At 38.7% G+C, this 18,971-nt stretch overlaps 1 protein-coding gene across 5 annotated transcripts in view; it reads right to left on the minus strand.

Moving 5' to 3' along the window:
• LOC142372383 (mediator of RNA polymerase II transcription subunit 13-like) overlaps nucleotides 1-18,971 on the minus strand; it is an 84,885-nt gene that overhangs the window by 26,241 nt on the left and 39,673 nt on the right. For all 5 annotated transcript variants that reach the window (XM_075455264.1, XM_075455266.1, XM_075455265.1 and 2 more), the window contains exons 3-4: nucleotides 6,513-6,597; nucleotides 802-885 (exon numbers count right to left, since the gene is read on the minus strand). In XM_075455264.1, coding sequence (XP_075311379.1) covers nucleotides 802-885; nucleotides 6,513-6,597 — 169 coding nt within the window. The remainder of the gene's footprint in view (nucleotides 1-801; nucleotides 886-6,512; nucleotides 6,598-18,971) is intronic.

Raw genomic sequence — 18,971 nt, forward strand, 5'->3', positions numbered from 1 at the left:
ACCTGCTCTCAATAGCTAGACCTGCAGCTCATAACATCAGACTCCTCTTGTGTCAGCAGCTTTCTGGTGAGAGAGTTCCCTGTGTATGTCTTAACTGCATCACATTAGGATGACAAAGCAGTTTGTAGATTTCCCGTTAAAACAGCTACAGAGTAAATCCAAATAAACGGAGGATATTTGTATTTAATGCCTTTATGTGATATCAAAAACTAAATTCTACACTGAGCTATTTGAGAGCTAAGTGGTTTCCTAGGAGGCAGCCACTTAAATACTTCCCATTTGAACATTGCTTTGTTAGAGACGTGAGAAATGTTGCATCCTCACCAGCAGGAAACGCTGAAGTGAGTATACTGAGCTGTGAGAGGGAACTGTAATGGCTGAAGCAACAAGTTGAACTGTCATCACACCCACCCCTCTTTTTACTCTGTTTCAGTGTCTCTGTCTGTCTCCCACGCTGCCAACACAGTAACACAGCATGTCACATACATACTCACACACACACAACAACCCTCTCCTCACCCAGAGAGAAAGCTGTGCGAGCTCAGCTATGCTCTCACCTCCGGACACCATTCACCGCTCTGCTTAAACAGTGTTATATCACTGGCCAGCTGCTGGAACATCAAGAAGACTTGGCGAATACTGAATCACATGAAAGCCAGTAACACTGCTTTTCTGTGTCATCTTTTTGACAAGCTCACATGGTCACAAACATTTCTCAAATGTAAAAATGAGATGCGAAACATGCGAGTGAGGCATATTACAACAATCAAATAATGTGTGTATGCATGTCTGTGTTCTTACCTGTTGCCTACAGACTTTCCTTCCAGTTCGTTTGGCTTGAAAAACCATTTCCCGATCCTAACGAAACCTTTATCCGTCAAACACCTGTATCATGAAACAGAAGCAGAAAAAGACAACCTTAGAAAACTTAATTCTCTTCCAAACACGAAGTCAACTACTTTTCCTCAAAGACTTCATTTAGGTGTTTTACGCATATTACATTTTAACAAAATCCTCTTCCGGATTTCATCATACAGGTCTGAAAATTCCAGGTCCATATTGCCTTGAGGTCTATATTGCCTGGCCAAGGACTCCCTGGCAGAAGAGTTATTGTAACTCAATGGGACCATTTCCTGGTTAAAGAAAGGTTAAATAAAAAATAAAAAAGACAGGTGTCTTCCTTCAAGTATCATCCCCAATGAGATGGGTGGAAAAGCGTCTCATTGCGGCGGTCACCAAGGCCTCCCATTCATTGCTGCTCGCAGTTTGAATTGATACTTATAAAACACAACAGCGAGGACTTTTCCTTCACTGAATGCTTGCAAAGCGAAATATATTAACTTTCTGACGGGTGCCCAGGATAAGGGAAGGTAATCTTCAACAAATTTACTTTTCCCAAAACAGTTGGCGCTTTCACACATATCTTCCCAAAGCCCTCTCTTTCATCAGAAGAAAATGTGAGCACATCAAAGTTTAGTTTATCGGTCTCTCTGTTTGGTGATCCCACCAACATTTCCGACTCCTCTTGCAGACATAACACAGCTCTCTCAGAAGTTTTGTCTCGTCTCTGTGTGCAGGTGCCAGTGAATTCCCCACCGAATCCTCTGACCTGGGTCACAGAATTACAAAAGGATTTTATGGAGCCGTCTCGACTCAACCGAGCTCAGCTATCCAAAGCTTTCAGTCTCCAGCTCTCCCACCTTTAGTAAATTCTTATTAATGCATTTTTCTCTCTGGACATGGTTGCTGAGTGCATGTGAGAATTCTCTCAATTTTTAAAAAAGTATGGTTGTCTCGCAAAAGCAGTATTGTCCTCTGTTACAACTGTGCGTATCGGATCGGTGTACCTCTAAATAGGGAAACCTCAAAAGACAATAATGTCAGTGAGTAACTGTATTACTGTATATCAATGCAACAACCACTGAGTTAATGCTGAAGTAAATGCTGAAAGGATTTCAAACATCAGGACCGTATGTGACATAAATAAGGCTGCACGTAGGAGTCCAGGATGCCTTGATGTGCGGGGCTGCATAATATCAGTACTGATAATGTACAGTAACATATAAAAAGATCTGTATTCTGAGGTGGTAGAATAATAAATTGTTAAACTTTCAGACATAGTTTGTGTCTTTGCCTTACCTCAACATCTTGAGTGTAATTATTTGTCAAAAAGGACAAAGTACACCATTAGAGAAAAAAGATAAAGATTAACTTATCTGATTGCTAATTTTATAATTACCACAGATATCCTGATAATATCGTTGTGCTTGCTATCTACCAGAGCTATCATGGTAATATCCTTAACATGTATTTTTCATTTCTAACATACACTGTGTTAATATTGTTATCATTAATTATTTTAAAAGGAATTCAGTAATATATTTTCATTCCGAAAATATTAAGCTGCTGCTTTAAAATTTTTCGGGTTTTTTTTAACAGTGATAATATCATGATTGTTTTGGATTCTCTGTACATCGACACAATGCCATAGCCATATGTTTTCAAAGTTCTTAAGATATTGTTGTAAGCTATTTCAAGCTTGCTATATTTATAATAAAATAACATCATAATAAAATATAATAACAGTATCATAATCCTGTTTTTTTTTTTCGTTTTTTTTTACATATCTGATATTGTAACATTGTGTAATCCCAAACTTTTTTGTTTTAGCACAAGTTAGTTTCTTAATGGACAATTTTGCCTCATGTTGCATGTCAACAAAAAAAATGTTACAGTTATCGCGCAAAATATCTGTTTTTACCATTTTAAAGCCTCATGGGGATAATAGCATCATAACCTCTTGTAATAACATTAATATATAATATCATGTCTACACATTTGTGTAGCATTTCCATTTTGCACATCCAGCAGACTTTATCGCTTTGCATACGTGGGTTCCTCTCCATTTATATGACAACAACTGAATGATGACCCCGCTCATTTTTCTGTGGCTATTGAGACGATATACTTATCAAGTCTTTATCGGTACTATTTATTCTTCACCTTTAACACAACCAAAGTCCAAACTGCATGAGCTTGGATTAACAGAAAGGAATGCACAACAGGGGTAGCTCCTAACTTCCCACATGTTCTGCTGCTCAAATGAATAGTTTGCATAACCGAATAAATCTTTAACAGCGCTATTCAAACTTTCTTACTCCATGGCTGTCCCTGTCATTATTAGGTCCAGCCCGTGAGCCGATCTTCACAGTGTGTGAGCCGAATTAACAGAAAAAGACCACTCTTTTATTTGTGGTCGCTCTGCAGGCTCCCCTCTCTGTCTGACACACACACACACATACACACACACACACACGCGCAGCAGACAGCAAAGAGGCTGCAATGGCAAGAGTGAACGCAGATCACGTGAAATATAACATCGTTCTAAAGCTGTCTGCAAAAATCCTTGAGGCAGAGCAAAATAAAAACCCTAGAAAATAAGAAGCTGATAAAAACCCTCTACCACATCGACTGTTCAGCAACATGTTGAACAGCGATAATGCCGTAGCTTTAGAAGATTGGTGAACTTGTTAATATTGTGTTTTCACTGTCTGGAAGAGCTATTTAAGATTTCCATTTGAAGTTTCCTCTCCTCTGTTCCTGTTTCCTTTGGGAAACATCCATCTTTTTAGCTGCTAAATGCTCCACTGGTCATCTTCTTTGTCTCTATAAAGTTTGGTGATTCCATGCTTTTTTCATGAAAAAAACCCAGCTGCATACATCTGGAAATTAAACAGATGACTGTAAAATGATGAAACCAAAACAGGGAGCTGAATGACTACACAACTGTGACACACCCTTCCTCATTCTTTTCCTTTTTTTCTCTATGTATATATATATATAACATTATTGTTGTCATAAACTTGTGTTTGTCTTTCTCAGCAGGTATCCCTGATCTGATGTTACGGTGTTTGTTGTCCCCTCTTCTCTGTCCTCTCAAACCCCAGCTGTTCGAGGCAGATGGCCACCGTTCCCGAGTCTGGTTCTGACGGAAGTTTCTTCCTGTTAAAAGGAGGTTTTTTCTTTCCACGGTCGCCTCGTGCACGCTCAGGACAGGAGATTGGATCAAAGAGAAGTTTCTGTGCAATCTGTTGGTTTCCTTAGCTTGGCTACATTTATTTTTTTAATTGGCTTTGAATGTATGAGTCGGACTAATTTAGAATTTAATCAATTGGATTTGATTGGATAATCATTGTATTACGACAAATTGGATTCTTATTGGCTTGAATTGGATGTTGGATGTTTTGTCCTCCTTCAGTTCAATTTTGGCCACACTTCGTCACCCAAATGTTCATCACAAAAAGCAGTAAAATCCCCCAAACTAATGTATAAATTCAACAATTAACACACATTTCAAAACCAGTTGGCAGCTTTATGCTCTTAATTACTTCTGATGACATTTGTTGTATTTGGCGCTATATAAATAAAAATTAATTGAATTGAATTGAATTGAATTGAATTGTAATGGGGTTCATAAGTTACATTATTTGTTTTAACTTGGGTACTGTGGGTTTTTTTTTTAATGATAATTGCTGTTTTTTGTTAGAAGTTTGGTTTCTTGCAACTCTAAAATCCACATTGGGAGCTATCAACACATAACGTTCTCATACACTGATCTCTGAACAAATTAAAGATATGGGAATCATTTATATCTACCAATAAATGACAATAAACTTAATTGTCTGCCGCAGTGGGCTATAAATATATCCCTACAAATCTAGTGGAAGCTGTTTCACTTTCTGTGGTGTCTGATTTGTTTATGTCTTTCAGCCACCAAGCCCCTTTTCACCAGAAAATGTATGAATGAACAATACAACAAAGCTCCCCTGATCATTGCATACCATATGATATTATGCTAACAAGAGCCCTCCATTCGGTGAAAGCAACACCCTAACAAAATGTTTCACACAACATGTAGATCAATTATTACTAATTAATTGTATAAACATTAATATTCATATTAATTTATGCTAGTTTTCTCACTTCATACCATAATGTTCCTGATATGTCTTAATATTTCCAACTGCTTTATTTGTATCAAATTAGCGATCTGAGAGATCAGCTCTTTGTGTGCAATATATAAAAGAGGAAGTAAAAGTGATCTTGCTGCTGTTGAAACAGTGAGCTATAAAAGGAGTCAGCTTCAAGGTAAGAGGAAGGTTAATTCAGCCTGCCCCCTATGATGATCACTGATGCTTAACTTAATAGAGAGCAAATATGTGCTGCTTCATTTAACAGATGGCCCTGACTCAGAAAGGAGAGCTTTGGGTACTTGAGCAAGTGATTCAGCACTCAGATTGTGATTTCATTACAGTGAGTCTTATGACAGAAAACAGAGACTGTGTAAGTTGTTTTGTTTGATTACTTATTTTTTTTGTCATTTGAAATCACTGTAATTCATTTAAGACACAGCAACATGTAGCCAGGGAGAGATGTAATGTATATAAACAACACATGAAAGAAAAATAAAGAAAATGAATTAATTCAAAATACCCCAAATTAGCATTTATATAGAAGAAATCTTTGAAGAAATATATAGTTCCACATCTTTCTTTAATATTTTCATCAATGGGGCTGTACAAGTTGTTGTTGAATATATTTTTGTTTTGTTTTGTGTTTTACCTGAATAGGTTCAAATGCTTTTAGTGCTCAACTAGTTCTTTTTTTACATTATAAGTTGCTCCAGCACCTATTGTCACCGACTCGGAAATGCTTTTCTTTTGCTCCTGTGTGTTTAAGGTCTCCCTCCCCGAAACCCAAGTCTGTTCTGATTTGTCTGCTGAGTGGTCCAAACACAGAGAGAGCAGGTGGGACGTGGCAAACAAACTACAAGAAAAACACCGTGAAAATGTGTTTCTTTGTGCTGTTACTGAGCAAACAAGGAAAAGCCCGGACTACAAATGCGTCCGGTGATTTGGGAGAAAACAGCTCTTTTTGGTTTTGTTTTGACCGGTCGTGTACCTACCGAACCTAAAGACCCGTTGAGAGCTCTGCGAGTGACCCATTTGGAAAACAGTAAGAGCTGCGGGACAGAGTATGTGAGCAGGTCCGTCACCACAGGCGAATGTACAACTCGTCAAAACAACTATTGCAAAAGTTACAAAAGCAAAGAAGTAGAAACCGTGCATCATTTGTGTATCCATCATGTATTTCCTGTGTGGCCTGTGTTTCCTTTTGGTGCTCTCCCTGCAGTGTGGCAGTGTTATTTTCTCAGTAGTGACGCCTACATTTTAGCACAATGACTGCAGTGAGTGAATTGCACCTTAGGTATATAAATGGTTACTGCTGTGTTGATGTCACAATTTCCTAGTGCAATGATTAATGCAGCGAGCATGACAGCAGCTTAACTTTGCTGATGCTTTATATAAACCAAGAGAATCCTAGAGTCATTAAAAAGTCTCTGTCTATTTTTTGAAAATTGCCCAACAACATAATTGCTACTTGTCATTCCTACCCCAACTGCACTTCTTACTGTATTTGATGTTGCCTTTTTTCATGCCGATAGTTTTTACCTTTCCAGCAGATTGTGTATGGCCTTGAACAGAAGGGTTCTGCACTCGTAGGACAGCACGCACTCACAAAGCCCCTCATCAGCCACTGAAAGAGAAGGGGAAAAAAAGATGTTCACCACAGATCACCACAAGCAATTATCATTTCTGTAACAGCAAGACATCTGCACACATCAACACAATTCAGCGCTAACTGCACATGTTTGTGGATAACAGTCAAACGATACCGTATTTACCGATGAGGATATTCATCATATCAGGAATCAAGATGATGCTCGTGCATGTACGTGTGTGTGTACAGACGTTGCTTGGCTGTTCAGCTGTCACATTGGCTGCAGCGACAGCCCAGTCAAACTCTGTGCAGTTGTCAGCCTCTGTTAGCTGGAGAGGGAGAGTGTGCCAGTATCTGCATGCACAGGTTTTCACATGCACACACTGCTGTAGCTCAACACCCTTTTTTTCTTTTGAAATTGTGTGTTTGAAAACAAATGTTTTGAAATCAACCTTACCCGAGCTCCTGATACGTCAGCAGCTGCTTCACTAATGAACGTCAAGTGTGTTGCGAACAATTCTGCTACCTCTGGATTTCTCAAACCCCTCCCCAAAACAAGCCCGATACCCACCCCCCATTGCCTTCCACCCCAAAGAAGAGATGCACACTGACGAATGCAAACACAACTGGCAGTTAGCAATGTTTTTCTTTGTTCTTTGCCATATACCTGCAGGGCTGCTGGAAGAACTGGAGGATTGTGGGTGGGTGTTGTTTGCTTATTGGGTGGTGGCAAACAGACCAAGCATCACAGAAATACACAAGAAAAAAAGAGGAATGAGAAACAGAGGTAGAGGCAGATCGCCTGGGGGATGGGTGGCACAAACCCCAGTAGATGTTTCCTCTTTCTTCTCTTTTTTTCTTTCCATCTCCTTTTTTTCCTGGTCGTTTTTTTTTTTAAATCATTCATTTATTTTATTGGGGGGGGGGGTGTATTCGTTTCCCCTCCTCTGTTGCTTTGTTGATATTTCCCTCCTGTTTTTTTTCTTCTTCTCCTTCATACCAGAGTGAATGAAATTTCCTTACTCGCCAGAATTACCCTGTAACCATGGAAACGCTGGCGGTGAGAACATGGCGCCCTGGCATTCAATTTCAACACTGGTCCCTCCTGCCCCCCCCCCCCCCTTCTCCTCCTTCCTCTGTTCCAACATCCCTCCGCCACCGCCGCCACCCCCCCTTCCCCCCTCCCACCCACCCCTCATTTACTCCTGCTTCAGGGCTCAGACAGGAAGCTCTTTCTAGCCAGCTCTTCCACAGCGGAGAGAGATACAGCGAGCACCATGAGCAGAATGCCAAGTCTCCAGAAAATCCAGCTCATTAGCTCACACTGTCTCCTTCTTTCTCCTGCTTTTAAAAATCATGCAACTTTTTTTTTATTCCTCAACAACTCTCTCACCTCTCTACCAGCCATCTTCATTCACTCCCTCATGGGCAGCTCAGCAGCACGCTCCAGACCCCTTTTACTCTAAAACTATGTCACTGACTCCTCACCCCTGCTTCCTTCGAGCACTTCCACCCAAAAGCCGACCAAACTTAACCGCATGACTTTGAGAGGACTCAAAGGAACCTTTCTACATTTGCTCTCTCAACTCTGGCAGTATACAGAGTGTAATACAAATCTCAATAGACAGCAGCATATTTTTAGGAGCCTGAAAACACACAGTCCACATTAGACACTCATGTTTATAGTGTAGTTGTCAAAGAGCCAGCTCACTGCACCACATCAACACAAGGTGTGACAAATCGCTGTAGCAAGAAATCAAGGTCAGGCATCCACATGAGCATGTGCACGCAACGCCACACAATTACTATAAATACAGAAAAATAGAGTGTGAAATAAAACATTTATCAGATATTTTAAAGCAGCGATATCCCAAAGGGCTGCAAGACACACCATGAAACTGACATTTCACCAACAGTCAGCCAGTAACCACTACGTTTTGAATTTTGCTGCCAGTTTATCAGAAGAAGAACACAGATGGCCCAAGGGAGAAGCATGCCGTAAACACTAAATGCCCTGCTAAGTGCAATAGGGCTTTATGGCATCACGATCCATCATTCATCAGAGCCTGAGCAACAAGGAAGTGCATGATGTCTAAAATACTTCAAGGGAACTGAATGTAATCAACCGTGGTCTTTTTTATATCGATATGCATTCAGCTCACGTACGGAGGTCTACGTAAATCTTGCATTAAGTATTAAAGGCCCATCAATTTTGTTTCATTTTCAATGCTGAATTGTCTTTTAAAAGAAACAGGTGTACTTATGCCTCATTTTTACATACATGTACTTTTATATGTGAGAATTCCATCAAATCCTATGGGAATCCTGTGTCTTACAAGTTTTTTCCCTCTGTGGAATTTGTACATTTTTAGACCTTTTAGAAATAGATTTTTTTCGATTTTGGGGTTATTTTTTGGTGTCAAAGACACTGAATCAGGAGTGAATCCGGCAAGTGATTAGACCACAAACTCATAAGGAGAACAATTTAAGACTCGTGTCTCTTCTCACTGTTGATGAAACTGCTGATTTATTTGCTCAATGAATGAATAAATGTTCCAGTCTTTAAAATGTTTTAATGGTAAATTGAAAAGAAAAAAAAAACATTTCCCAAAGTCCTCCAACTAAGAAGGACATATAGGCCAGTTTGTTCAAAACCTAAAAAACAATCATGGTTAGGTCTAAAACACTTTCTTTTTATAGCGACCAAATTTGACGGTTGCCTTAGATACATGTAAACACAACAAGTTACAATGAAGCGGTGTCACTCTCTTGTTGGCTTTAGAAAATAACATCCCTTTGGTTAGAAACCCGAACTACTTGGGTTGGGTAAGAAGAGAATCACAGTTATAGCTAAAAAAAAATTCAACAACTTTCTTTCACCATAGTTACCCTTCACATGCAGTTGTTCTCCCGAACACTAAAGCTTTCATATGGTTTGAACATAATTACTGGCCGTATCGGCCTGCATGAACATTCTCCCTAACTCACAATGATGTTACGCTGGGCTCTACTTAGGCTGAAAAATTTCTCTAAAACTTGTAAAAACTTGACATTTTTATTGGCTATTTTGAAAATGGAAGGTTCTTTTTTTTTGCCATTTGTTTTTAACTCATGATTCAGAACTAATAACAATATGAGAGGAACAGCACGAATGCATCTTGTATGAATCACTGCTGATAGTTTTCCTCTCAAATAATTGATGACTTTGTTGTGGCTGAACAATTGAACAATGAAAATGTACAATCAATTGTGCAACCAAATGTAAGCAAGAAAAAGATCTTTAGCCAAAAATGATTTGACTATTGTTTTTTCAGCAAAATGGTTGGTGAATAATTGTGTTATCTGCTAATCAATGAATTAGACGTAGTTTTAGAATCAATTAAGAGCCCGTGTGCAGTGCTTAAGTTCCCTTTCCTCGCAGCAGTGTGTGTGCTGTGAAACTCATAAACACAGAGAAGGGCTGCGCTTGACTTTGCATGATGTATGCACAGTGAGATTACATCCTCACAAATGCACATTTCTTTCACACAACCTTCCTTCCCCCTATCCTCGTGCCACAATGCTCTTAACTGCTGCACCACCCCAAACACAAACAAGCAGTGATGGAACTGGGTCGCCACTTCCACTCTCTCTGTACTTCTATCTCTCTTTCTCTCTTTCCCAGCCACTGCATCTCACCCCAGCTTTCCATCTCCCTCGCTTTGTCTCTCTTTTTCTCTTTTACATCCCTTGACTGCATTGGTCACCCACCACTAGAGGGACTGACCCCTCAGTGCTTCTACAATGTGAGAACAAATACAAAGATTTTATTGATCTGAGAGGGAGAGAAGGAGCTGAGCTGTGACACTTCATCTCACAAATGATGACCCTGGTCCACACTTTTCCTTCCACCTTTCTCTCCCTCTCTTTCATTTGTTAATTTGTTTTGGATCAATAGCACCGGCATTTGTGAGGTGTGTGATATGAGCTAACTTGGGAATGTTTGCGTGGGATGTCACACAACCCCTCACTGCCACTTTGATAGTGCCCTGCTGCATGTCTGAGCAGAGGCTGGTTTCTTTTACTGTAAACACGTGTATGTGTGCACGCATTTGTAGGTGTGTCGTGATTGCTTCAGCGTGCCAACATAGCTCAGAGGCCTTATCTACTTTAATCAATAAAAGAGAAAAACTGTTAAAAGGCTGCACAGATGGGCAGAAAGTGGAATAGAGCAAAGATTGACACAGGGAAAACCAAAAATGGATGTATTCATACGTGGTTCAAAAAGTTTTAGATTACAAAGGACAATTAGAACAATGGCAACTGTCTGTCTGAAAGTGGGACCTTTGTTTTTTCATACTATAAATGTCGTTGCCTATTTGTAGGATATATATGAAACTTATCAATTTGAAATAAAAGTTGCTACTTTCATTCAAACAATCTATAAATCATATTTCCACACACAGTTAAGCAGTTGTGTGTAAAGACAATAAAAATTATGTGCCGTGGGATAAACTGTAGACATAAACACACACCTGTACAGTGTAAAGGAAAGCCCACACTACACTTTTATTACAGTCAAACTGATGAATATGGGTTGTTTATGAACACCCTCAGGTGTCTTAACAGTGCAGGAAACTGTGAGCATTTGCATAAGCACAAAAGTATTATTATGTATGGTTTGCATGTAAGTATCATGATACAATATATCAGCATAAAAGTAATTGCATAAAGGTCAATAATGCTATCAAACCTTTTAGAGTTTTATTTATTTCACCAGTTTAGTGCAAACCTTATAAATTGCTGATTAAAGCAGTTTGTGATAAAGGAAGGGAATATTTCAACCCAGACCTGCTGTTTGGTGATACAGTAAGAGGCAGTGTCCAAATGGCGAATCTCTAGCAAGGCCAATTTTTTATATAATAATCACATGGACATCACAATAATACAAACAGCACTTTTCCAGGAGAAAGAAGAAGCCGGGGGGGGGGGCTGCCATAAGTTATTATGTTATAATTCATGCTGGTTGTTTATATGGCGGTTATGTGGCACTGAGGTTATGCAGCAAGGCCCACAAAACAGATACTGTAATTTGTAAATGTGTTCTTGTAAAGAAAGACAACAGGGACCATTTGACAGAGTGGCCAGTTTTCTACTAGAGGACTTATTGCCATATTATCTGGGATGGTAAAGGAAAACATTATTCAAAACTACTTGTTCGGGGTAAGACAACAAAAGTAGACTAATCTGGTAGGAAAAGACCATGTTTTGGATTACAATTGAACCACTGATATTATGACATATTATCAGTGGAGATATACAAAAACCACACAATAGCGTCAGTGTTTTCTGAATTGCTTTCTGTTTATCAATGATAAAAATTCAAGACAAAGTTAATTATGATAATAGAGAACCTTCATGGAGAAGGGGGAGGGCTCGTATCGACCAAATCTATAGGAGTGATGACAAATGGACACTGGACTAATAACAATCTAATCGGGTGGAACTGCGACTGTTTACTCTAATTTTAGATGCTGATTAAAGGTCATACTACTACTTACAATTAGAGATTTAATTGTCGTTGTTCTGTATTTGATGACACTAATTTAAAATAACAATGTAAGGAAAAAAACACACCCATCTTATGAAATTTGACTATAAATACTGGAACGGATGTAAAAATTATAATTCTGTTTGTCTTTTGGACTTTGTTGTCAAAGAAAAAAAGAGAGACAGAGAGAGAGAGAGAGAGATTGCAGATGTGTTTTGCGTCGACCAAAAGAGAAGGGGAAGAGCAGGGTAACATCGTTTGGAGGGCGTCAACGCTATTAGTGAGTCCTCTGGATCAAACTATGTAAATCCATATGGAAATAAATTGATACATAATACTATTAAATAACGACTGTGACAGGACTAGCTGGAGCTGACCAGTATTTCATTTGAACCAGATTCATGCAGCTAAATTATCCTGTAAATTTCTAAAGCTGAATTATACATGTGCCTGAACTTATTACTGAGGAACTTAATTTTCATTTCCACAACACTGTTCTGCCCTTAATCTATCTTCTTTGGCTGCAACTCCAGTTTGATGTATTTGCTTGACAAACCTTTCCTATTCCTAAAGACCATAGACTCAAAAGGTCCTCAGTTCTTGGATCTTTAAGGTCAGAAATACCTTATTCTCTCTCATATTTGGAAAAAAATTTGGTTGCAGAGATATCAGATTTTCTGTTGCTTCACATCTGGCCAGTTCTTATTCGCAGCATGTTCCTTGAGCTTAAAGATGTGTGTCATAGCTGTTTGAAGTCTGCTGTTACTTGGTCTTTTAGATGGTGGAGTTCAACGTTAGAATCCTAAATTAAATCATACATTACCCTAAATCAGACTATCGGTTGCTATCCCCGCTCCAATGTAATTTCTTATTTAGAAACTGACTTTCTATTTAAAATTGATTTGGATGAGCATCATGAAGCTGAAAGCATAGAACACAGACAGGAAGAGGGCACTAATCCATCAGCTACAACTACTAGTTTGATATTTCTCAAGTTCCATCTTTGGATTACATTCAAACCATCACAGCTTATCTTATGAAGTGATTCATGAACCTGTTGCTACCATAAATGAATATAAAGGCATCAACTGTGTTGAAAATACATTAATGTTTGTCATCAGATTTTCTACAATTTTCCATGGAACCATTAGTCTTGCTGTTGGCTTTTTGAGTATAGTTATCCCGTTTGGTCAATGTTTCTCTTCAGGATCAATTTCACACAGTACGGTGGTTACATAACTGTACTGAGTTTTGCTCTCTTTAACAAAAGCTGTTTCTCTGTTTGAGCCCACTCTTTGTCCAAACCTGTGAAAAAAATAAAAGGAATAAAAAAAAAACCTGTGCTCATTTGTATCTATCTGATAAAAGGATGGGAACTGAAGCTGTTACTGCTGATCTTTCCTGTTTTTGATCAGAAGCCGAATAATAGGAAAAACCTCACCTCACGCATGAACAAGTTACACATCAGACAAGGTCAGTTAAATACGTTGCGTGTAAGATCCCATAAAGACTTGGCATCGGATGGCGCCTTTTATGCAGTTCAAATGGTAGAAACAGGTGTCCTGCCTTGTAACAGTTCAGACATATCTGTATTTTTAAAGAAATAAAAGAAAGTAAAAAATATTTCTGCAGGAAGAAGTTATTATGTAATGTGCCTGAAATGGAGCACCAGTTGCAAAGATGTTTGGAAAATCTAACATTGGTCACCTCTTGCTTGTTTCCCTCAATACTGTTTGCCGCTTAGCATGCTTTGAATTTCCACCCTGAGTGAATTTACTCGAACAGCCATGCTCACATGTTGATATTGCATCAAAGAAAAAGGATTTCTTTTATAGCTCATTTACCCACCCGTGTGACATTAGGCCACACATTCTCTCAACAGATGAGCTGCCATGTCCACACACTACTGGCACTGCAAAGATCAGAGGGTGATAAACAGGAACTATTGTGGGCTTTTGAATTTAACAGATTACAAATTTTCATGGCCTCTAAAATACAGGCACAATGACTCACATTCCATCTAATTCACCGTGGAACAGGTTATATTTACAACTTCTGGTTACAGCCTTGAAGTCAGGGCCAAGCAGTGAAGCCATGCAGGCAACCAACTTGTATCTACATTTTTTTGTGCTATTTTCTGCCTATTGGAGTCTGTGATAACTCTGAAACACATGGCAAAATGCTTTGCAATCAAGCACTGATTGGAACTACACTCCTCTGATTCTTCTCACCAAGTGTCATAATGAGATCATGAGCAATCTAACACATCAATTAGCCCCATTTTCAAAACTCTGATAAATGAATCATCTTGGACCAAGCTGAGTTTAATGTGCACTGCAACATCTCTATTCAGTATTTCTCATTGTGTTGGGTTTTATTAAAATGTTCAAAATGTTTTGCACAGGCCAAACGTTTTCCTAGCCTCCAATGTTAGATTAGCACAGGTGGCAGCAGTCAGACTAAGCCTCAAAACTTTTATCACATGGATCTTAAATTAGAAAAGAATTCCTCCATCACAGCCAATCAGACAAAATGTGTCACATTGAGTCTGCTGCATCTTTTGATTTTTAAATCAATTTTCTTTAATCATTTTTTTCAATCAATTTTAAGATTTTTTTTCAAATGTTTTACTTAAATCTATCTTCACCTAAATTGGCACAGAAAATTATTTTCTTTTTCCTTACATGTTGTTTCAATAAAACTATTTCATCCATCCATTTTCTATGCCCGCTTAATCCAATTCAGGGTCGCAGGGAGGCTGAAGCCTATCCCAGGTACACCCTGGACAGGTCGCCAGTCCATCACAGGGTCCACAACTATTTTATGTTGTTTGATATCAAACTACATGGTAGGCCACGGCAATAATCGCCTATAAGCTTTTTACATGATTAAGTCAAGCTGATGGGGCAATAATGCTGTCAATGTACCTTTTTTTCTCCATATGAAAAAGGCCTATTGCCTCATAGGGGGGTATTAAAAAAAACTGCATTAACGACACTTTCAAACATGCTTATGCATAGGAATTTGGAGTGCATATAAATAATGGTGACAAGATGAATGCATATATGGTAGACACTGAGACCCAGAAGGCCAAGAGTGATGGAGAGAACGAAGGGCAGCGGTGACAGCGAGGAGGAGGAGCAGGAGGCTTGGAGAGTGCAGGGATGAGGGGGGAAATCTGGAATCAATTAGGTGACTGAGCTGGAGTTGCTTGCATAGTTGTGGGGGTGAGTCAGGCAAAGAGGCAAGAGAAGGGACCGGGTTGTGAGAGCTGTGCCATGAGCTTGTGTTTTCATATAACCTAAGCCCATAAAAATAACTACAGCATATTCCTGCTTGAATCGAGCATGTAACTCCTTTATCTGTCTAAATGGTTTTGGCCATTTCTTTCTCTTGACAGCACCACTTGGACCGGTGGAGTCAAGTTGCAGCCAGAAAAGCCCCACCTCTCCTCAGCTGAGGTCAAAGTGGAGGGTAAGAACGGATGGCTGGCACACATCCAGGCTATGTCAACACAGCAGCTCTCACTATTCCCTTACACCACTTCCCCTCGTTACTTCTTTGCACTGAATTCACAACACTTTGTTGTATTACCACTGGCTCTGTGAGTAGGGGAATTTGACAGGGAAAGAAGGGAATAAAGCCCAAATAGAAACTTTGTGAGGACGAATTTTGGAAAAGTGCTTCATAACTTGCAGTGAATGTAAATTTGCAGGCATATGCACAGGATATATCAAGTTACAGCTTTGGAGAGTATATTTCATGTTTTTTCCTTTTCCTTCAGAGAGTTGTATATCTTTTCATCCATTTAAAAGGTCCACGAAGTTATAAAGCAGGAAAGTCTTCATGCACTGTTCATATACTCCTGGCATTTGGCACATCGAAAACCCAGTAGAATATCTTTATTTTATTATGGCAATCTCCCCTAATCTGACACACTCAATGGTTTGTTGCACGGAACCAAAGAGACTGAGTCTAAAACAGTGTTTCAGGCAGAGGGTTCTGCAGCAGTGTGGACCTTCTTATTCAAGTAAAACTTCTAAATAAGCATAATATGGGTTCCTTAATTTACAAGGATTGTCAGCTTTTGCATTGCCTTTATTATTATTGCTACAAAACATGACGTTCTGCTGCACACAATGACTTGGTGTGAATACTCAACATGTTCGTATGGCATTCCAAAGGTGAATGTTACCTAAGGCATATTTTTTATTTTATCAATAGGCATTTCAATTTTTTTTGCACACAATAAAATAGCAGAACAGGTTATTAAATTTACTTTTTACTTTACTTTTTTTTCAGAACTTTTTTTCTTGCACACTTTGTTTTATGTTCTATATAAAGTATTGAATCAAACATCGAATGGTACAATATCAATCCATTTGCTGTGCTTTGACCTTGCCTTCACAGCACATCCAAAAAACACCACATGTGTATTAATAAAAACCACAAACTTATTGTGTTATTGGTACGTTATTTCATGAGATAAGGCTGGAATACTACAACCAGGAGAGAAGTTTGCAAGCATGCAAAAAGCATAGAAATGAGAAGAGTAAGAGGATGAGGAGGAGTTAATAAGAAGTGTAAACATGTGGTTTGTTGTGCTCGTGTATACATGTCAGCTGGAACAAAACGGCAAGGATAACAGGAGATTATTCTCTGAAGAGTTAGCCTCTCCATGCACAAAGATATTTTATAGACTAAAGAGGGAGCGCAATTATCATGGGCATATAGGAAATTGGGAAGAAAATTAATTATTGTAAACATGAAAGAATAATCACACAATGCACAAGGTTGCATCATCGTACCAACACAAAAATACCAGCTGCTTACAGCTCAAGTTTCTCATCAAGTAAACAAGACAAACACCACACATCACTCCGTGCCTATGTTCATATTTAATTAGTAACCGTTAATTGGCTTCTTCTGCATATTTCTTCATTTGTCAGTTTTTTTTTTTTCAATTCATGTTTAATTCAATAAACAAAAATGACAGAAGCGCCTTAATTTATTTATCATCTCACTAGTTACTTCAGCACCAATTTGGAGTGATGCTGTGAGTGATTCCAGAGTTTGTTATTAGGAAGAGCATGTCGACAGCGTAATTTATAATTTAAGGATGTTTACTGTATTAATGTCGAGTCAGTGGTGTAATCAGAGAGACTGAAGAGGAGCGAGCTAGGGCTATTATGTAAACATCATAAGCAAAATGAGATAACTCAAGTCTCTAATATAACCTGCAATAAAAATGCTGTGTGAATGTGTGCACAGAGTCTTGACACATGTACTGGTATATATACGAAAAGCAATGCAAGGTGCACCTGAGGCAACATTCAAAGTGAAAGGCTGAGAGAGATAGAAACATAGAGAAAAAAATTATTGCTGCATGACAATGAAAGTGAAAAAGTGTGGAGTCCATAGAAATAAAAAAAAGCAAACAGTGCAGTGAAAAGTCATCAGAATTATCTCAAGTTCTTACATTATTTGAGATTTCACTCAGCAAACACACTCATTCACGGATACCAAAAATCTTTTGGTGTCTGGGATGGATGTTTGCTGAGTGTTTTCCCAGAGGTCAATGAGAAGTAAATAAATGAACAGAATGTGGTGTCTGAATTGTTTTGCTCGCACTGTCATGAAAACACTTCTGTCTCTGTGACTCACATATTCACAATTAGCTTCTTGGATTTCAGCACATAACAAAACTCAAAAATTGAATGAAAATAATCAGACTAAAGCATCAGTTTCTCTGCCAAACCTCAATAAAGTTAGAAAAAGACAGTTTCCATCAAATGCCAAATTATTCCTTTAAATTCTGTTGACTTGAATCTAATATTCCATCTGGATTTTACTGAATTGGACTGATGTTTGAAAGTATTTTCAGATGTCCTTCACATTCTTTGGGTTTTCCTCTGTATTAAAGCAACTTGACTTTTTCAGATAACTGCATATTCCAAGTTGAGGTGTTAGTGTTGTAATTTCTGTTTGTTCTTTACCTGACTGATGCCTATAATTATCCTACTAGTGTGTATTATCCTCACAATTACGAGTTCATAAAGTGCAATATATATGAAGTGTCACCCAGAATTTGTTTCAGTAGCCAAGTATGCCATCTCAGAATTAACCCTGTTTTTTCCGAGTACACAGGAAAGTAACAGAAACAGTTTATTTCAGCTAAATGAGATGAGGAAGACTTGTATTTACAGTTTTCTACTAATGTAAGCATCTGTTCATGAGCCTCCCCAGTGGTGGTCTAAACATGTGAGGATGTTGGACACACGGATAGACTTATCACCCCAACCCCCCACCCCTCAAAATCACAGGAAGTCACTAGAAAATATTAAAAACCATCAAGAGATACCAGAGCTGAAACTCCCAAATCTTCAAAACCTCTGAGCTCCTTTTCTTTTCTTATTCTGTTCATTCTGACATGGACGTGATTCTGTTGATACTTGTTTAACACTTGGAACTCATCATTTTTACCGACTGTGTGAGAATATTGTTCATACTCAGTTTAGCCCATAATACAACATCAGGGAAAGATATTGACAAACATTCAAAAACAAAGAGAGCATTTGTGAAGTGGGAGGCTGAAAAGTGAATGTAACTTTTGTTTTCTTGTGAATAATAGCATCTCAATTGCAGCGCAATGAATGCATATTAAAATGAATCATTTGCTGATTAAAACATAAGCACAGGTTATCATTAATCACATAAGTGGCTCCCAGAGTGGTGGAGTTAGCAATGTAAAAAGAGACCTTTCCTGTATGTTGACCCTTGTGTTTATGCCACAGACACTTGAGCACCTCATTAGAAGTTAATGGGTCTCGAGGTGGGAGGCAGGGCAGCTATTGAAACTCTTTGCAGGACTCCACAGGGC

Source organism: Odontesthes bonariensis, chromosome 22 (assembly GCF_027942865.1).
Source record: "Odontesthes bonariensis isolate fOdoBon6 chromosome 22, fOdoBon6.hap1, whole genome shotgun sequence".
Classification (NCBI taxonomy): domain Eukaryota; kingdom Metazoa; phylum Chordata; class Actinopteri; order Atheriniformes; family Atherinopsidae; genus Odontesthes; species Odontesthes bonariensis.